Source organism: Trachemys scripta, chromosome 16 (genome assembly GCF_013100865.1).
Source record: "Trachemys scripta elegans isolate TJP31775 chromosome 16, CAS_Tse_1.0, whole genome shotgun sequence".
Classification (NCBI taxonomy): Eukaryota; Metazoa; Chordata; order Testudines; family Emydidae; genus Trachemys; species Trachemys scripta.
Window position 1 is genome coordinate 19,559,270 of NC_048313.1, and position 20,641 is coordinate 19,579,910.

The 20,641-nt window shown below is 55.3% G+C and overlaps 1 protein-coding gene across 4 annotated transcripts in view; it reads left to right on the top strand.

Moving 5' to 3' along the window:
• The window catches only part of COL2A1 (collagen type II alpha 1 chain), a 64,443-nt gene that overhangs the window by 19,406 nt on the left and 24,396 nt on the right, over positions 1-20,641 (top strand). For all 4 annotated transcript variants that reach the window (XM_034792138.1, XM_034792139.1, XM_034792137.1 and 1 more), the window contains 16 exons: positions 797-850; positions 7,329-7,373; positions 8,279-8,332; positions 10,330-10,428; positions 11,324-11,368; positions 11,643-11,741; positions 12,236-12,289; positions 13,554-13,661; positions 14,095-14,148; positions 14,951-15,049; positions 16,550-16,603; positions 17,472-17,570; positions 18,051-18,104; positions 18,758-18,811; positions 19,595-19,648; positions 20,230-20,283. In XM_034792138.1, the coding sequence (XP_034648029.1) occupies positions 797-850; positions 7,329-7,373; positions 8,279-8,332; positions 10,330-10,428; positions 11,324-11,368; positions 11,643-11,741; positions 12,236-12,289; positions 13,554-13,661; positions 14,095-14,148; positions 14,951-15,049; positions 16,550-16,603; positions 17,472-17,570; positions 18,051-18,104; positions 18,758-18,811; positions 19,595-19,648; positions 20,230-20,283 (1,080 nt within the window). The remainder of the gene's footprint in view (positions 1-796; positions 851-7,328; positions 7,374-8,278; positions 8,333-10,329; positions 10,429-11,323; positions 11,369-11,642; positions 11,742-12,235; positions 12,290-13,553; positions 13,662-14,094; positions 14,149-14,950; positions 15,050-16,549; positions 16,604-17,471; positions 17,571-18,050; positions 18,105-18,757; positions 18,812-19,594; positions 19,649-20,229; positions 20,284-20,641) is intronic.

The following is a 20,641-nucleotide window of genomic DNA, read 5'->3' on the forward strand; positions in this document are numbered from 1 at the left end:
CAGTCTGTTCTGCTGCCAGAGTCACAACACGAAGGCTGGGTCACGGCCTGATTTTCATGTAGGTTACGGCTGCACTGTAAACCTGGGTTTATAATTGCTGGACCCGGATCTCACAGCCGTGCGAATACGTCCACCCTGTGCTACACAGACCTTCAGACTGAGCTCTGCGGCTTGACCTGCGTCCACACTGCAAAATGACTGGCCTTCAAACTGAGCCACAGTGGGTCTTGGGCTCTAACTCACCCTCCTAGCAGGACCTTGGGACCCAGGTCCTGAGTGCTTGTCGACCCAAATCAGGCTGACGCGTGTGTGGACGGAAGCGGGGCTTGGGCTCAAATCCTGAGACAGACCCCAGGCTTAATGTGTAGACATTTTGAGAGCACCCCTTGCACAGGCCAATGTAAAGCTGATGTAAATGCTCTGCGCTGGCCCTGCTCCCAGCCCCCCAGAATAGGGGCTGAAGTGGGAGATGTGGCTGGAGAACCCTGCATTATGGCTACTGTCAGCTTTCCACGCCAGTGGGAGGCAATGGGAAGCAGAGCGAAAGCTAGAGCAACCCCAAGGCTGCTTGAACGTATACCAGGGTCACAGCTCCAGAATAGAAGGAGTGCAAAGGGTGCTTTGAGGTGTAGGAAATGAGGATCAGGCTTAGCCGGATTTCTTTGATGCACCCTTTATAGTTCATTCTGATGTAACTAAAACGGCGCTGCGCCATGGAGCTTGAGAGCACACAAAAGGTTTGCGACGAGAGGACTGGAATAAGACAAGCCTAATCATTTTCATTGCTGTTTTCCAGGGGCCCCGGGGTCTCCCAGGCGAAAGAGGACGTCCCGGCTCATCCGGTGCGGCTGTGAGTATTAAACTTTCCTTCCATACTGCCTGCTGTTCCCCGACCCTGCAGCCAAGTGCTGTGAAATAGGTGTATAACAAACCAGGACAATCATAGTAACTAACCACCGTCATTATAATTCCCTGCAACTCCTCCCACACAGCGAAACGTCCTCTGCTCCCTCTCAGGGAAGGGATCTGGTCCCTGAGTCGCACAATACTGCTACTTTGGGGAGAGCTAGTTGGGAAATTATTCTTTTTCCCTATGAGAAATTTTGACAAAACAATCATTTTTTTCCCTTCCCATTAGAACAATCTCAGGTTATTGTCAAAAAGCCCTAAAACCAAAATATTTTGGTTTAAAAATGTTTAGTTGTGGGGGAGGGTTCCAAAAAATTTGCAAGAAAATGGACAATTTTCGGGGGGAAGTTGCATCAAAAAATGCCATTTCTCATTGCGGTGGAAAAATTGCAATCAGCACTAATCATGGGGGCCCCTCTTCTGCCCTGAATGAGTGGGAAACTCTTTAATACTTTAGACAAGAGAAGAATCCTGGTCAATCCCAGGTCCAAAATAACCAAATATAATCTCCTTCCAAAATGACACTGCAAGCTCCTATTGGCATTACCCAGGTCAGATTTCCAAAGTGTTCACCTCCCACTTAGGCAGCAAAATGAGCGGCTGGTTTTTGAAAAGACCCAAGCACGCTGGATGCATGTTGGTTGCTGAGCGCTCTTGAAAATCGGGTGTGACCCCGTTCCTCCATTTGTGTCACTTCCTTGCAAAGAGCCCCCCTCTTTTGATTGGTTATTCATCTTTAAGTCCTACCCTCCAGTTAATTACCCAATTTAGCCACGCCTCCATGTTGTTGTCATGGCGAAATCCTAGAAAGAGGCAACACAGACATTCCAAGAGAGAATATATATATATTTATTTAAGTTCTGATTTGGGGGGGGGGTTGTTTCTTGTTCTGCATAAAGCGACAGACGATGCTGACAGTGGGAGCACATTGGAATTAAACGGCTTCTGCTGTTATCAGTTTCTTTAACAACACTATAGATTATAGGGTAAAATTTTCAAAGGTGCCAAGGTGATTTGGGAGCTTAAATCCTTTTTTTCATGTCACCGAGGTGCTTAGGAGCCTCTGTCTCCTTGAAAATCAACGGGATTTGGGCGCCTCCGGGTGAAATGTTCAAATGAGCCCAAGTGATGTAGGTGCTTTAGTCACCTGGGCGCTTACGTCCATTTTCAAAAGTGATGTTGACACTTCGGAGCCCAAGTTATATTGGAAGTTGGTGGGATTTAGGCTCCTCAGTGTCTAAAGCACTCCAGAAAATGGAACTTAGGCTCCTAAGTCACTGAGGTGCTTCGGACATTTTTATCTTTAGTCTTTAGCTCTCATTGTTCTACTCGGATACGCCTGCGAAGGTGTCCATTGAATAAGGGACTACCACAGGCATCCCTCTAGAGCAGGGGTGGGCAAACTTTTTGGCCTGAGGGCCACATTGGGGAATAGAAATTGTATGATGGGCCATAAATGCTCACAAAATTGGGGTTGGGGTGCAGGAGGGGGTGAGGGCTCCGGCTGGGGGGCGGGCTCTGGGGTGGGGCTGGGGATGAGAGGTTTGGGGTGCAGGAGGGTGATCCGGGCTGGGATCAAGGGGTTTGGAGGGCGGGAGGGGGATCAGGCTGGGCCAGGGGGTTGGGGCGTGGGGAGAGGCTCAGGGGTGCAGGCTCCGAGCGGCGCTTACCTCAAGTGGCTCCCGGAAGCAGTGGCATGTCCCCCCTCCGGCTCCTACACGGAGGCGCGGCCAGGCGGCTCTGCACACTGCCCCATCCGCAGGCACCCCCGACACAGCTCCCATTGGAGCACCAGAGGGGGCCACTGGTGTGCATAGGAGCCGGAGCAGGGCCATGCTGCAGCTTCTGGGAGCTGCGCGTAGCGGCCCCCAACCCAGCGCTCCAACTGGAGCGCCAGAGCGGGACCAAGCCGCGTGGTGCGGCCCCCGACCCAGCTCCCCAGCAAGAGCTCGGAGGCCAGCTTCAAACGGATCCAGCCCATGGGCCGTAGTTTGCCCACCCCTGCTCTAGAGTGAGAGGATTCCCAGTAAAGTCCAGTTACGCCGCTGGCATCTTGGTCCTAAGCAGATGTTCAGGCTGAGATTTTCAGTCACTTAGTGGGGATTTGGATGGCTGGTTCCCATTAAAATTCACAGGCAATTGGAGCAACAGGCCCCCTAAGCAAGATCTGTGAACAGTTGGCTGGCCTGATCTCCCTCCCAAGGGATGGTTTCTCTCTCCTCTCAAGCAATTCATTGGTGAATTTCCACCCCCTTCTGGCAGCTCGGGGCTTTGCAAATATTAAGGACAATCCTGTTGCAAGGATCTGTCCTGGCAGAGATCAATTTCCAGCAGGGAGGGAATACTGTGTTCTGTGGACTAGCGATGAGGGTGGGCTTTGTGCAGTGTATTTCCCCGTGAATCATGCTGTCCTGCAGTGAGCTGCATCTCACTGCTTGCTTTGCTTGTTTACTGTGCTGGGGTTCAGGCCGCCCAGTGGAGGCATGTGCTGCATTGCCTCAGATCGTATTACAGCGGGGCAACGTGGTGTTGCATCGGCCTTCCACCTCACAGTGACCGGAGCTAGAGGGCTGCAGGAGAGAGTGCAGGGACATGCACTAGGCTGCAGAAATTAGAGTTCATCGGGCTGCAGCTGGCTGCAGGATTGAGTGCAGGGGCGTGCATCAGGCTACAGGAATCAACGGAGGAAACTGCATTGTGCTACGCTGAGCTGCAGCAGTCAGCGAAGGGACATGCATTGTGGTGCAGTGAGGTGCAGGAGGTAGTGCAGGGACATGCATTGTGCTGCAGTGAGCTGCAGGAATCAGCGCAGGGACATGCATTGTNAGGGACATGCATTGCATTGCAGTGAGCTGCAGGAGTCAGCGCAGGGATATGCATTGCATTGCAGTGAGGTGCAGGAGTCAGCGCAGGGACATGCACTGTGGTGCAGTGATGTGCAGGAGGTAGTGCTGGGACATGCACTGGCAAGCACCTTGCTGCACAACTGGCAGCATTGCCCTGTGTAGTGTCAAATTGTGTCGGGCCTCCTGGTTTGCAACAACAAGATGCACTGGGTTCCCTCAGGCTGCGTGTGCTTCACCACAGCGACTCCCATCAGATTGCAATGAGCTGAATGTCCTTCAGAGCCATGTAAGCTGGTGTTTTCAATGGGCCTAAGAGCTTACGCACCCAAGTCCCATTAAAAGCCGCTGCAAGATAGGCCCCTAACACCCCTCAGTCGTGGGTAACTCTGCCCTGGCTCCACTGGGAGGCTCGGGAGCTGCTAATGAGCTCTCCCAATGCTTCAGCCCCTGGCCGTGCACCATGTCTGCCTGACATGACCAACCCTGACATCTCCCTGGGCCCCTGACGCAGGCCCTCTGCTTGCAGGCTACAGGGAGGTGCTGTCTTCTTCAAGGCCATGGGTATATTGTGCCATGGGGAGCGGATCCCTGCCTGGAGTATGCAATAAGCGTGAAACTCAGCCCTGGGTAGAGGGCCTGGGGCCAGGCCTAGACACCCAGCGAAGCCCTGGGAAGCTAGGTCAGCTTATCTGTGGCACTCAGGGGGAGTGAATTCTCTCCTGAGCAACACAGCAAGGCCGAGCTCCATTTTCAGCATGGTAAGAAGAGTAAAGTTCTGTCCCTTCACAAATTAAACGTGCTCGAGAGCTATCGCAGTGTGCTCGATGCGAGAGGGAAGCAGGCCCCTTATCTGCAGTGGAAGGGTCAGGCATGGGCACCTGGCTTTGGAAAGATTCTGCATATTTAGGAAGTGTTTAGGGACGGGCACCCTGTGCAGGGCTGATCAAAGGCCGATACAGGAGCTCTCTGTGTTGCATAGACAAATTGGAGTTACAGGCGCTCCGTGTATTGTTTAGCCGATCTGAGCGTTGCATAGGAAAGCAGTAGGTGTGTTGCTCAGCAAAGCTGCAGACACAGGCGCTTTCTGCATCGCATGGAAGAGGTGTAGCTACAGGCGAGCTGTGCAAAGCTGCAGATACAGGCGCTTTCTGCGTCGCATGGAAGAGGTGTAGCTACAGGCGAGCTGTGCATTGCTCAGCAAAGCTGCAGACACAGGCGCTGCAGTACCCGGTAGACCCGTCGTGCCTGGACAAGTTTCCTACATTTTCTCATAAGTCCCCAGGGCTTCCAGCTGTCAGCTGGTAACATAGCGTAGCATAAAATCCCCCCCACCTCCATTCGCTGAGCACATGAAAGCCCCTGGAATGGCTGGGAAGTTCGGCAAGAGATTTTGGCCCCAACCCCTGATTCCTGCAAGGTGCCTGTTGAGCACCTTGAAGCTGATAAAGAGCCAGCGAAGATACTTTGGTATCATACCGATAAGGGTGGGTGAACTTGGGGGAGCCCTGCCATCCCCCTGATAGCCCCAGCCCGATGGGAGTTAAGTGCCTAAATACCTTTGAGGGCTTGGGCCAAAATTTCCCTGAGGGCATTTGCCTCCTGGTGGGCCACATGCATCTTTGAAATAGCTGTTGCTGGCATCTGTTAGTGTCAACGTTACACCAAGGTCTGTAACATAAACCATCCACACATGGCCAATGCAGGCTCGTGTGGAATTCAGCATCAGTGTGAACTGAGACTTTGGTACCCAGGCCACAGCCCGGACCGCGTCAGCCTTCGCTGACAATCTCTGTGTTGCCAACTCTGGCAATTTCGTTGTGATATTTTGTGGTTTTCTGAAAGCCCCAGCTCCTGGAGTCATGGGAATAGGAGAGACGCTCAACTTTCACTTTAAAAAAAGCAGCAAGATTCTAGCCAGCCTGGTTGCAGAGAAAAGCTTAAAAACATGATCCCAGTGCAAAATAAACCGGAAGACAAAGAAAAAGACCCAGAATTCATCATTTTTAAGCCAGTCTCATCTTTTTGAGGCCTAACTCTTGACAGCTCAATGTTTAGGGCTGGCAATTCTAGATCCTTAGGGGGGTTGGTTTGCTACATCGACAGACCCACAGAGCCAGACTGGAAAGAGCTTCTTGGGCCCAGATCTGCAGTGCAGTCCCCAGCCCCCAGCTAACACAGGGATGTTTTTCACAATAAAGGGCTTTTGTCCAGCCCAGGGCTCCTCCTGCTTCTCCGTGGCCTAGTAAAGCAGATCTAAGTCTGAAGAAATGTTTCCTGGCATTGCAGGCTTTCATCTCATTTCCTCCTTATGCCCCCTCTCCTCTGGGTAATGAATTCCTCACGGCAAGGCTCCGCGGATACTTTTTCAGCTGTGTGTTTAAGCACAGCACGGCTGCTCCCCAGACACATCAAAAGCCTGATTCCGCTCTCCGTGCGCGCTGGTGTCAAGCCAGCGGCAGTGGACTTCCTCCAAGATCAGGAGGGCTCCCCTTTCTTGATCCCCTGTAGTGCGTCTGGCGCTTTCGCAGTGGCTGCCTGGTGCAGGAAAGGAACAATGGCTGCTCGGTCTTGTGCTTCACTGTGGACTAGCGGCTTGCAGGGGGATGCTGAAATCCATGCTCAGTCTAGCCCGGTTTGAGGTAGACGGGCCAGATGCTGAGAACCAGGAGGACAGAAGTCAGTAGAGTGACTTCAATGTGCAAACACTGGTTGAGGTGAAACCGGAATCAGGCCCTCGGAGTGTAAAAGAACAACTGCTGTAAACTGGTGCGTCTCCATTGCCTTTGATGGAACTACAGCGGATTTACAGGAGCTGGGCATCTGGTTAACTGACACCATCTAAGGAACTGGCCCCACTGACTTCTACTCCCTATTTAGAATACACTGGTAAAGGAAGGTATGCTTTGCCGGTGGGAGTTCCTACACAGCGCCTCCTAGGGGCCGTAGCTTAGGATGCCAGCCCATGTGGAGACAGAATGTTAAACCTACACTGTCCTTGCTGCATCAATGCAATGGCCCCCAGTGGCTTGCAAAAATCCCTCCTGCTTTCTGCATCTGCCCTCAGAGCTTTACCTGGAAAGGAGTCACAGCCCATCACCACCCTTCTTTTAAAATCTAAAGGGCCAGATTCAGCCCTGCTCCATTTAAACCGACGGATTGACACCAGAAGTGAATTTGGCTTAGGAACTTGTGCGGCCCGTTGGCTAACCCCTGCCCTCTTTGCGCCCACATCCCCTAAGCAGATATTGTCCGGACCGGCAGAGTAACGCGACGCTGGTTGCTGTCACCCTCTTATTATGAAGGACCTAGCTGAGATCAGGGCCCCACTGTGCTGGGTGCTGTACAAACATATAGCAAGAGACACTCCTTGCCCAAAGAGCTGACTATCTAAACAGAAAAAAGAAAAAATCCAGGGGAAATGACTGGCCCAAGGTTACTGGCAGAGGTGAGGACAAAAGCCGGGTCTAGTGCATTACCCACTAGACCACACTGTCTGACCTGTTAGCTAGTCACGTGTCATGTCACTTATTAAGGAGGCTCTCTCTTTTGACTCCAGTTGCCTTGCTTCCACAGGGTGCTCGTGGCAACGACGGTCTCCCTGGCCCAGCCGGTCCCCCTGTAAGTACTTTGTTTTCTGTATATTACGTCTTCTAAAATGACAGTCTTTGCACAGGACGGTTTTGCTGAAAACTGTCTCATTGTGTGTGTTTTAGATGGTCAGAAATATTTTTTAAAATGGGCCCCGGCCCGTGTACCCTGGGCTCCCCCAACATCACATCCTAAGCACAGGAGCACTAGTTATTAGTTATTGTTTGTATTGTGGTAGCACCTCTCAGCCCCAGCCCTGGCCCCAGGGCCCCGTTGTGCCAGGCACTGTACAAACACAGAAAAAAACACTGGGGCCTGTCCCGAAGAGATCACCCACCCCCAATAAGACAGAAAATATCATACACACGCACTCCCTCCAGCAATTGCCCACCCCTCTTCCCCCCAGCAGAGTACAGGAATTGGATGGTATCCCCTTAAATCCCCTCCAGTGGTGCTCACCGTGTTCTGTGCGGGTCTCCAGCAATGTGAGCTGTACGAGGAGAGCCCCCTGTGACAGTTCCCCCCGCCAGGAGATCGTCACTAGTCTGCTGCACTTGTGCTGCTAAGGGGTAGGGACTGATTGCTGCTAGCTCTGGGCTGGAGCATACCCCACGTCTGGTACACTTCCCTTGGTAGTGCCCCTGTGAGGCACACCTGTCTAGACCATGCAACTCAGCTGTCCTGAGTCCCTCTAGTGGCCTATACTCGTCCCCTGGAGCTCCCCCCTCATGGGCCCTCTGGTTTAGATTTTAACCCTCTGGTGACCATGCAACACGCCCCACCCCTCCCGACCCGATAAGGAACCCTTTGTCTGTGCTTTTGTGGGCTTCAATCCACCCACCGTCCCCAAATGGCAGCATCCTGCCTGATCTTTGAATTTGGACTTTGTTGCTCTTCTTGTGGGCCGACTATAACTTCTGTTTCTCTCTGCCCAGGGACCCGTCGGCCCCTCCGGAGCTCCTGGATTCCCTGGTGGCCCAGGCTCTAAGGTAGGTGATGAGTCTCCGGCAGACACTTCTCACATAGCTGAGCGCGGAGCCAGCCAGAAATGCCCTCCTCCGGCATTTTTGCAAGCATCAGTGAAAATCCACTGAGCGCTTCAGTTCCTCCGCTCACCTCCAGCCTGACATGTATTTTCAGGGTCACCTGCTGGAGCAGTGAGCAAAGATGGGATGGGAAGGAGTGAGTGTGAAAGGAGAGAAAGAGAGAAAGAAAAAAGAAAGAATGGGAGGAGAGTGAATGACAGAAAGAATGAATGAGAAAGAGAGAAAAGATGGGGGGAAATGTCAGAAAGAAAGGAAGGAAGAGTGAGACGAGACAAAGAATGGGCAAAGAAAGAGAAAAACAAAGAAAAAATGGAAGAGAAACTGAATGAAAAAGAAAGAATGAATGAGAAAAGAGACAAAGAAAAGGAGAGAAAAAAATGGAAAAAGAAGGAGAAAAAAGGGAAGAAGAAATAGTGGGAAAGAGAGAGATAAGGAGAGGGAGCAGGAGAAAGAGCAGAAGGAAAAACAGAGCGAGGGAAAGAAAAAAGGCAGGTGAGTCTAGGGAGTAAACCGGGGCTCGACCCTGGAAAACGCTGAGCACTCCGGCCCCTAACAGAACGCGCACTTTGCTTTAAGCACGTCGGCAATCGCACGAACTCCAACGGGACCCATTCGCGGGTTTATAGTGCATCTCGGGTTTAACGGCTTTGCGGGCTCAGGCTCGAGCCCCTGCTTAAACAAATAAAGAGTCAATCCAGCTGAAAAATGAGCACCCAGAGGGCCAGGACAATCTGAAAAGAGGCAGCCCCTGCCCTCCAGATTTCCCAATGCCACCTCCATCCAGTCTAGGGGCACCCCCATAAGTCCTATCTCCTCCCCCCACATGTCCCAGCCTGGTGATTTCTTTAATCAGATGCATGGGATATTTCCCTGGGACTCCCCCCTGCAGGAGTCTGGCTGGGAGGCATGTGGCATTTGGCTCCTGGCTGCTATTCTCACCCAGGGCTGGTTTCCCCAGTTACCAGACAGCACAGGGCACCACGGAGATGCAGTCGTGGAGAGGCAGACAATGGCACTCGTTGGAGGAGATTGAAAGACATATGATCTCCCCCTCCCCGATGCAGCTGGGGGGCGGATGAGAGCAGAGAGCTGTGTTTGAAGTTTGTTTATTCAGCTCCGGGTCTTTTAATCCCAAGAGGAGAGAATTTATTGAAAAAAATCAATAAATCCCCAAGTAAAAGCAAAGCCGCCGTGGCGGGTTGGGACAGGGGCTAGTGCAGGCTCAAGGTATGTGTGGAGGGAGGCTGCGATTTTCCAAAATCTTAGCAATCTTTTCCAAAAACGTAGCGATTTTGGCTGCCTGCTGTGAGATCCCCTAAAGAGGCCTGGGCTTCCGAGGGCGGGTCCCTCAGCACTTGCTGGAAATCAGGCTTCTTGAACGGGGTCTCCAGTTGGGGTCCCCGAAATCACCAGCCACTTTGGAAAATCGTGGCCCCAAATCCTCCCAAAGAGACAGAGGAAAGACACTCATAAGTACTGGTGCTGGGAGGGGATTCCTTCCTGCACTGACATCTCCTTAGAAAGGTTCACCCACACACACCGCCCCCTAGGCTGCTGTATCGTGAGTGACCGGAGACACTAGGCTGGGAAGTATATAGACACCCCACTGAGATCAGAGCCACACCCTGCCGGGCACTGCCCAGACAGACCCTGCCCAGATGAGCTCACAGTCTGCATAGACCGAGGGTGGGAGGGGAAAGTGACTCGCACAGGGTCACGCAACCCATCAGTGGCAGAGGTCAGGCATAGAGGCATCACCCACTAAGCCACGCTTCCTCTCCCATTTACAGGCTGTTCCACTTTTTAACTGGACAGAGCATCTAGCCCCATCCACACGGAAGCCTCCTGGGCCAGGGTGGGTCAAACAGGATGGCATGTAGGCATTGTATCTCCGCTGTGGGATTCTGCTTTCTTTATCCCTTTTCCTTTTCCCTTCACAGGGGGAAGCTGGCCCCACTGGCGCTCGAGGCCCTGAGGGTGCCCAAGGCCCCAGAGGTGAATCTGGCACTCCTGGCTCCCCCGGACCTTCAGGGGCACCCGTAAGTAACTTGCCCCTTTCCGCTGTGGTAGAGGAGGGGCCTAGCTGGGGGGGCTCTTGTGCTTAATTGCCCCTAAGTCTTCAAGGGGGGTGAGGACTATAATCACAGAGAAAGGAGAAAGCCCACCCAGGTGATGAGTTACTTGAAGAACCCCTGTCCCTCGGGAGCACAGGGTCCCCGCCCAGTTTAATGCCTCCAAACACGACCCCCTTTTGGTGTCGTATCTCTTCTCCTGCCCTAGGCAGCCAGCCTCATTCGGCCTCATGCTCACTCCCACTATGAGTGATACAGGGAGTATTAACTTCATTTTACCAGTGGGGAAACTGAGGCACACCGGCCTTGAAGGCCCAGATCGTCAAAGGTATTTAGGTCCCTAATTCCCACCAGATCAAAGGGAGTTAGGGGCCTAAATACCTTTGAGGATCTGGCACGAGGTGACACAGGAAGAGCACTATCCACTAGGCCATCCTTCCTCCTCCGTTAGCATCCCTGATCTCTTCCCCCTGCATTGTGGCAGGAGTCACCCCTCCCACCATCAACCGTGCAATCTAGATCCAGCTTCTTTTCCTTTCCTTTCCAGCTTCCATTACCTGAACTGTCCCTCCAGGGCCTCAATATATATTTAACCCTGCCTTTCCCCTGCTGCAGCTGCAGCCTATCAGGGCTTGCTCCGGCCCCTCCAGCTGTTCGTCTGATTGACACCTGTCACTGCAAGCGTTAGCCTTAGTCACAGCCCTCTTAGCCTTTCCCCAGAGGGGAATTTGTTGAGTAATTCTCCCCCTGTTGAATTCCCTCCCGTTTCTTTGGTGGAAGCTACAACAGTTCCCCATAGGATCTCCCTGGCCCACTGGAAAGGGATTTGCTAGTCGCTCATTGATCTTCTCCTTGCTTCTAGGGTAACCCTGGAACTGACGGCATCCCTGGCGCTAAAGGATCAGCTGTGAGTAGGACTTGGCCTTGACGCCCAAGGGGAAGTGGGGAATTCAGTGGGGTGGACGGAGCCTGAATTCAGTGGGGTGGACGGAGCAAAGGGGGGGCGGGTTTCGAGTCACCTTGGCCCAGCTCAGCGGGTACATCCGCCCCTGCCGTGGGAATTAATGCCACATGGATGTGCTGAGCCGAGGGAGGTGGTGGATTCTCAGCTGCAGGGCGAGGGAACGGCCGGACCCTTTGCTTGTACCTCCTGACCGCCGCCTGCTCTGTGCTGTCAACAGGGTGCTCCTGGAATTGCTGGTGCCCCCGGCTTCCCTGGGCCACGTGGGCCTCCCGGGCCTCAAGGTGCAACTGGGCCTCTGGGTCCCAAAGGTCAGACGGTAAGAACCTGGGGGAGCAGGTCTGTAGCAGGGAACGTGTTCCCAGAGCACAAAGAAATGCCGCGTCCCCCTTCCATACACCACAGCCTCCCCCCCGGTGCTGACCCCCCTCCCCACAACACCACAGCCTCCCCCCGGTGCCAACTCCCCCGACGCCACAGCCTCTCCCTGGTGCTGCCCCCCCACGCCACAACCTCCCCCCGGGCCACATTCTTGTCCCACTGCCACCTTCCCCTCTCACAGACTGCAGATTCCACCTGCCAGACGCTGCACATGATGCCTCTTACCCTTCCCTTTGCCACAAATTCTGCCCTGGGCTGCTGTCCCAGGCCATGTGCCCTGGGGAAAGGGATCAGCGTACACCATCGGATACTTCAGGGTGTGCAAACACCGCTCCCTTGGAAATCCACACCTGAGCGGCATTCACGGCCTGCGGAGACGTACCTGGACGGGCGTGTGGGACGATGAGTGACGAGCTCTCTCTTTCTCTGCAGGGAGACCCTGGCATTGCAGGCTTCAAAGGCGAACAAGGCCCCAAAGGTGAATCTGTGAGTATCCAGCAGACCAGCTCGAATGTGATCTATGGTCTGAAGAATTCCTATGATTTACAGTCACGGGCCATCCAGTGCGAACCCAGTGGTGGGCAGTTGTGCCCATGCAGATGCCCCTTAGACGTCACCCTCCAGCACACGCCCCTGAAGGTCCTCTGGGCAGGACTCTCAGGCGCTGAGCACAGAATGACAACCTTCTCCTCCCAAGCCCTGAGCAGGATACGTCCTGCTTAGTCTTGCCAGTAGACACCTAGTTAACATAGTGAGTGACAGATACTGCCCCAAAGAACCGATGGCCTAGCCAGTGCAGGAGTAAACAGAGAGGAAAGGTTTTACCTAAAGTCATCAGCAGAGCCTGGAACAGAATCCACATCTCCTGAGTTCCAGTCCAGTGCTCTAGCCAGCAGGCTGCACGGCCTCCCCGGGGTGTAGTTGGAATCCCATCCCTTGGCCGTGCTGGGGTAGCCCTCGTTCCTTCGTGCACCTGTTCCCTGCTTCACGGCACGCTTGGCAGAAGAGAGAGTCTCTCCCGCAGTTAATGAGCCTTTTCCCCTAACTGGCCCCTTGGCTAGCAAGCCCTGAAGGGCCCTCTCGCTGAGCTCACGGAAGGCAAACACTAGCCACCCTGTTGCCTTTAGCCTCTGCCTCCCAGAACTTCTCCGCTAGGCCAAGAACATTCTCTCACCACGCCATTAACCAGCCTGAATACAATGGGGCCAGATCCTCCGCTAGGGTAAATCAGCTCACCTCTGTTTTTTGCACCAGCACAGGATCTGGCCCACCCGTGCTGGGCCCTTGTGCTGAGGGGCTGTCACAAACAGTTCAGAACTGCGTGGTGCCCGTTTACATCTCCCAGAGGGGGACAATGGCCTGAGGGCCGGATCTGGCCAGGGTTCCTTCTACATTGCTATTATTAAACAACTCTGAGAGGCCCTGTCTGAGATCAGGGCCTCACGGCGCTAGGGGCTGTACAGGCAGTAGTCCCTGCCCTGGGGGAGCTTGCAGTCAAAATGACCCAGACAGAGGTTAGTGGAGGAAATGGATGCAACTTGCCCAAAGTCACACAGCAGAGGTGGGAATAGAACCCTGGTCGCTTGGTTCCAAGGGCCAGACCCTACCCACTAGACCACATGCCTCAGCTGGTAGATGATAGAGGCCATGTACCTCAGTGGCTGGCGCAGGAAGGTCCCTCACACTGTCCTAGGCTGCGGGCAAGAGGACGGGGAAGCCTAATGCATGCTCTCCTTGTGTCTCCCCACAGGGCCCCGCAGGGCCACAGGGAGCACCTGGCCCAGCTGGTGAAGAAGGCAAGAGAGGTGGCCGTGGTGAGCCTGGTGCTGCTGGGCCTGTCGGACCCCCTGGAGAGAGAGTAAGTGCTGTCAGCGTCATGCTTCCACGCTGGCGGCATCACCATGCTTGGCAGCCTGGCACGGGACAGAAAGCCGATGATAGCCATCTTGGCACAAGCCCTGGGATACGTGGGGCAACGACCCCGGGAGCCAGGGTGTAAGGCCACCCGGGGGTGAGCTGCAGGGTCGGCAGCCCCGTGATGTGAGCCCATCATGGTGCAAGTCCCCGGCATTCATGGCGTGTCCACCATGTGGGACTCGCAGTGTAACGCCCACCCCAGGGCGAGCCCTGGACTCCCAATTCAGAGTGAGCTCAGCTACAGGTGTGTGGCTTGGGGTGGGGACTGCTGAGATCATCCATCTCCTTGTCCAGTACAGTGCCGGGAAACTAGTGGACGGAGCGTAGTGGTACCTAATACCTTGATGCCACCCTTGTCGTCTCCTCCTTCCTAGGGCTCTCCTGGAAACCGCGGCTTCCCAGGTCAGGATGGTCTCGCTGGGCCCAAGGTGAGTGAAACCACTGCCCCTGTTCCGTGAGCCGACCGTGGGGGTAGCAAATGATCTAGGGGTCACCTGCCATAGACTCAGCCTAGGCATCTTACTGTCCTGGGAGCGGCTGGACAAAAAAGGCAACTGGGTGGAATTTATTGGAAGAGGACCATCCTCTGCCCTGGGGTCTGGTGCAATCCACCCAGGAGGAGGGCCGCTCGACCAGCTGCATGACTTCTCGGCTCAGCTCGGCAACATCTGCCTCCAGAACCATTCCTGAACAAAAATAAGGTGACCCTAATATAAGGCACTGGGCTCTGTCTGGAGAGATCCAACTTCGGGCCCTCTCTCAGCTCCCAGCTGTGGTTTATATATGTCCCTTCTTTCCCAGCATGCCTTGCCCCCAGGTGGGATTGCCACAGGGCTGCCCCGGTGGACTCCATTTCCCAGCCTGCCCTGCTCTCCTGGTTCTGAAGTAGAGGCTGAGAGGAGAGGGGGTTGGAGACTACAGGGATAGCATGAGATCAGTCCATTGCCCCTGACTGCTGTCTCCCAAGTACCTTTCGAGGCTGGATTGGGCTGGCTCAGAGGAGTTCCCACCCCAGTCCTTAAAGACATGGTGCTCCTTTTTACAGGGATCAACCCAACGCTTAGAAGCCTTAGTCATGTTGATTTCAATGTGAGCCAGATTTGGGCCCTTAGCGATGACACGTCGGCCTCGCCTGTCCCTAGCCAGACTGGTTGTGGTGCATCCTCCTGCCCCTGGTTGCCCCCTAGAACTGGGTTGGCTAACGTGCATGTCTTCCTTATCCCCGGACAGGGTGCCCCTGGCGAGCGTGGTCCCGCTGGCCTTGGGGGGCCTAAAGGAGCCACTGGTGATCCTGGACGTCCTGGAGAACCCGGCCTGCCCGGCGCTAGGGTGAGAATGAAGGGGAGATGGCATCAGCTCCCAGCCAAGCTTGGCCTTGACAACTGGGACTGAAAGGGTTAAGATGTTGAGAGCAAGCAACGTTTTTTGGGGTGGGGGAGAGCAGAAATGGAACCCCAACTTCCCATGCATCTCACATGCCTCCAGAGAATCCAAGGCATCTCTCTGCTAGTGACCCACCCACAGGGCTGGCATGCGGTGCGACAAAGAACGCCAGCTGTTTGCCCTTCAGCCAGAGTGTAAGCGGGAGCCGGCACGTGGGTACCAGTGAGGGGAAGCACTGGCTGTCAATGGGCCTGAATAAGACTTTGAGGGGGGGGGACGTCGAGAGCTGGGTTTCGGTGCCGGGACCCTGCCCCTTGCCACGTTTCCCAGCGTTGGGTATTGCAGGTATTGTCAAAACCAGGAGGAGCCTATCACTGAAATCTCAGAGCTTTGGTTGGACCTTTTCCCTTTGCTAGCCAGCGGTTTATCACCGATATCCCATCTTCTGCACATGTAGCTCTCCCGAGGCACCAGCAGGTGGCACCAACCACAGCAGCCTGGGTGTCGCTGGGGCGCACTCCCCTTCTGAGCCTGGGGCAGGTGGTAATAAGGGAATGTGCAGCCCTGCAGCCCAGCCATAGGGGGCGCTCAAACAGTGCTGAGCCCTCCCTGCCTGACTCCAGTGTAACTGGCTGCTGCTGGAGTCCCCTGGCTGGTGACGCGACCCCGTGAGGCTGAACCATATAGGGGCAGATCCTCGGAAGGACACCGAATACTGTATTCAAAGCATCCAGCCCCAACGAGGAATTCCCACTCCCCATTGAGAATCACATGCCGCCCCTCCCCCGCAGTGAGAATAATTCCCGCGCCCGGGCTCCGCTAGGCATGACAAAGCCTCCCTTCTTTTTCTTTGTACTCCAGTAGAACCCAGAGGCCCTAATAGATCAGGGCCCCGTGGTGCCAGATGCTGCACAGACACACAGCGAGAGACAGTCTGTGTCCCAGCTGAGATCGGGGCCCCATTGTGCTGGGCACTGCACAGAAACACAATGAGAGATGGTCTCTGTCCCAGCTGAGATCAGGGCCCCATTGTGCCAGGCGCTGCACAGACACACAGCGAGAGACGGTCCCTGCCCCAGCTGAGATCAGGGCCCCATTGTGCCAGGCACTACACAGACACACAGCGAGAGACGGTCCCTGCCCCAGCTGAGATCAGGGCCCCATTGTGCCGGGCACTGCACAGACACACAGCGAGAGACGGTCCCTGTCCCAGCTGAGATCAGGGCCCCATTGTGCCAGGCACTACACAGACACACAGCGAGAGACGGTCCCTGCCCCAGCTGAGATCAGGGCCCTGTTGTGTAGGGAGCAGCAGAGGTCTCCCCTCCTCCAAAGACACGGGAAACTGCCCAGCTGTTTCAATGTCTCCTGAGTGCCAGCACAGAGCAGAGCTAGAGCAGGGACCCGCGGGAAAGTCCTAACTCCGTGCCGCCTTCTTTCCACCAGGGTCTCACTGGGCGCCCGGGTGATGCTGGTCCTCAAGGCAAAGTCGGTCCGACTGTAAGTGAGACGCCTCTTCCTTCCTGGATTGGGCTCTGAGGGGCACTCAATTAACAGGGAGCTGAGTTTGGGGAAGGGGATAGGAGGTGGCTTCTGAGTTTGGGGAGGTCCTAGGTGGGCTCTATGTTTTTGGGTGTATATATTGGACATTGGGGGTATTGGGTGAGTGTTGAGATTTGGGAAGTACTGGGTGGGGGCTGAAATTTGGGGGGATATTTGGAGGGCACGGACATTTGGGGGGAGTGCGTGGGGGCTGTGATTTGGGGTACATTAGAGAGTGGCTATGATTTGGGGGGATGTTGGGTAGGCATTGAGATTTGGTAGGGGATCTTGGGTGGGTGCTGTGTTTGGGGGTGCTGGGTGGGGGCTGTGATTGAGGAGGGGATCTTGGGTGGATGCTGTGCTTTGGGGGTGCTGGGTGGGGGCTGAGGAGGGGATATTGGGTGGGTGCTGTGCTTTGGGGGTGCTGGGTGGTGGCTATGTTTGGGGAAGGGATATTGGGTGGGTGCTGTGCTTTGGGGGTACTGGGTGGGGGCTGTGATTGGGGTGGGGATATTGGGTGTTACAGGGAGTGTGGCTGAGTGGTGGGTGATCATGGGACTTTCCGAATGCCCCCTGGCAGTGTGCTCCCCTCCTGGGACGGGCAGGGTCTTGTGCAGAAAACAGAACAGCCTCAACTCAGCGCTTTGCCAGGGGGAACAAAGCCCCCAGTCCTTGGCACCGTTGGCGCCTGTGCCAACAGTTGATGAGACCTCCAGCGCTCTTGCCCAGATTAAGCCGCAGGTTCCTAGAGGCTGCATGCAGGGGCTGCTCAGAGCGCAAGAGGGAGATCGTCTGCTAACGTGCTAAGCTCTGTGCCTCCCTGCAGGGTGCCGCTGGTGAGGACGGTCGCCCGGGCCCACCGGGCCCCCAAGGTGCTCGCGGGCAGCCTGGCGTCATGGGTTTCCCAGGGCCAAAAGGTGCTAACGTAAGTACATGTTCCTGAAGTGGGACCCCACCCCCCATGTTCCCTTCCCGCCAGGCAGCGTGGGCCAAGGGACAGCCCCAGTAAAGCCACGGGAGATGGAGACTCTTGGAATGGCAATGGGCACCCCTGCAGTCCATCTACACATGTACAGTCCCGGGCAGCTTGTTGTGAGCTTCGCCACTGAGTCAGGCATCGGGCAAAGGAGGACGAGAGGCCCGAAGCAAAGGACCCTGGGAAATGCCCCAGTTGGCGCCAACATGTCCAGGTGTCCCGTGGAGCTGCCGTTTCTTCAGATCAGTCAGAGCGGAGCTAGGACTGGGCTAGCCCCAGCTCCATGGACCCCATTTGTATCACTCCTGGTGATGTCAGCCCGGGCACCTGCTGCAGAGAAGCGGGGGCTGACTAGCGGAGGTGACCCCGAGCCTGTTCTGGTGACATCGGGGCCTCATTCATCGCGCCGTGTGTTCTCTCTCCTCCTAGGGCGAGGCTGGTAAAGCTGGAGAGAAGGGATTGCCCGGCGCCCCTGGTCTGAGAGTAAGTGGGTTTATCTTCCCCTCCCCCCTCTACTACAACACAGGCTTAGACCCCCAGCCCCTCCCTGCAGGTAGCCATGCCCAGAATCAGACTCCAGCCAGTCCATTTCCGAGGAGGCAGGGCAGGATTGCTTCCCTTTGCACCTTTAATGTGGGGCGCTCCAGTCTAGCTTCAAATATCTCCCACCACAGGGTTCCCCGCACTGCTCCTGGGAGAGTCCCTCCCCGTTCTGCCCCTGGCTGGCAGAGATCTTCTTTTAGGAGGGTCACTTAATCAATGTCTGACAAAGGCAGCGTTGGGAGCCCCATCGTACAGATGGAAACAGGGCCGGATCGATTACGTGACTCAGCCGGGCCGAGCCAGGACTTGAACTCAGCACCTTCCTCTCTCAAGGAGTGGCGTACTGATTTTTTCAGAATTCGGTGGGTGCACCACAAAGCCCTAGTGATATGGGGCCAAGGTGAGAGCCCAGCTGGATGGACGGACAGCTGGATAAATGGACAGATAGACAGATAAATCTAATGCTGCCTGATCAGTTGCAACAGGAGCAGAGAAAGAATGCAAGGTCCCGGGAGGGAATTTTAAAAGCACAACAGTCTGGTAGCTAAAAAGGGGTCACTGATCAATGTCCTGGGGGTTTCTTTTCTCTCTAGGGTCTTCCTGGCAAAGATGGTGAGACAGGAGCTTCTGGCCCCCCTGGACCTGCCGTGAGTATTTGCCGCTTCCTCGTTATATAGACGTCAGCGTGAGGAAGAGGGCTAGAAGGAAATCAGTGAGGCCAGTCTCTAGCCACAATACAGAGATGGACCTGGGCAGGATGGCTGACCCATAGGCCTGCTGGTCACAGAGACTGGGATTTCTTTCCTGTAGAGCAACCCAGACTGGGAGACCCCATTACACTAGATTGGGGGATCTGCCCCTTTCCCAGTTCCAAGCTGGGAGACCCCAGACTGGGGGATCCTGCTCCTTCACCAGACTGCGGGATCCTTTCCCAGTTCCCCATACTGGGACCCTATACCACACCTGGTCAGTGAGTTGTCAGTCCACGCTTCACCGAATAACAGGGGTGGATGGATGCTGAGTGGAATCTGGTTGCAATGTAGAACCCACATGTGGCCACCAGAAGGTGCTCTAGGTTTAATTTTTTTTTGGCCAAAACCTGGCTGCTCTAAGATAGGGGAGCCTGGTTTAGAGAACAAATCAAAGTAAAACAAACCAGGTCACAGATATCCAACTTCAAGGGCTAACACACAGGGTGGGTGCCCTGGATTGGTTGGGGATTGGTCCTGCTTTGAGCAGGGGGTTGGACTAGATGACCTCCTGAGGTCCCTTCCAACCCTGATATTCTATGATTCTATGGATGATGTGTCCTGTCCCATCACGGGCACCGTAGCCCTGTCCTATCACAGGTGTCATCTCCCCATTGGGCCCTAAATCTGGGGTTGGGACCGGGTGTAGTTTACGCTCACAGTTCTCCCTTCCTTCTGCAGGGGCCTGCTGGCGAGAGGGGTGAACAGGGCTCGCCAGGTCCTTCTGGCTTCCAGGTGAGTAGGAGCGATGCCTTTTAACCCTTTTGCATTGTGGGGTCGGGGCAGTCTGTAAATACCTGTCCCCCAGCTCCATCCCCAGGAGCTCTGGCCTGCTCGGTGTATCTCTGTTGGAGGCTGTAGCGTGCCAGATCTGGAATCCCAGCTGGGCCTTTTGTCACCCAACACGTGCTCTGAACATGCCCCACCCAGCCCAGAGACTGAGGATGTGTCTGCACTGCACACTGAGCCTGGGCTGGGACTCAGGTTTGAGTCCAAGCCCCCCTTCTGTCTACACACAAATCAGTCCGACTCAGGACAGCAAGCACCCGGATCCTAGGACCCTGCTCGGGGGGTGGGTCAGAGCCCAAGTCCTGCTGTGAATTCAGACCCTGTCATTTTGCAGTGTGAATGCAACTAAAGTCACAGACCTGAGTCAGAAGGTCTCCGTAGCGTGGACGCGTTAGCATGGCTCTGAGACCCAGCCCCAGCAACTGCAAACCCAGGTTTACAGTGCAAGTCCACAAGCCCGGGGCCCACAGAGTGGACATGAGACACCTACGGTCATGGCTAACCTCTCTGCACCTGCTTCCTTTCAGGGACTCCCCGGCCCCCCAGGTCCTCCAGGCGAAGGTGGCAAGCCAGGAGATCAGGTGAGTTCAGACCCCATCCCGGAGCTTCCTTAGCACCTCACTGCAGGCCATGAACAGAGCTGCCATGCGAGCTGGCAACTGAGTCCCCTTTGCAAGGTTTAGCCCGGGGGCCCTGGGGTCCGGCGCTGGGTCAGGGAGGTTCAGCCCACCTGGCTCAAGCCACCCTGCGGGGAAAAGCCTGAGTCACTGAAGAAGCCTGATGGTCACTAAACTTGGGGCTCTGTCAGACTCCGTGTGCCCCCCTCCCGCAGCCACCCCGATCTAGGGTTTCCTGGGCCACCTCGGGAGCAAGACAGCGTGTGCGGTGCACCAGACCCAGACTGGTCCCCTCGCACCGTCTGAAAGCCGCTAGTCGGAA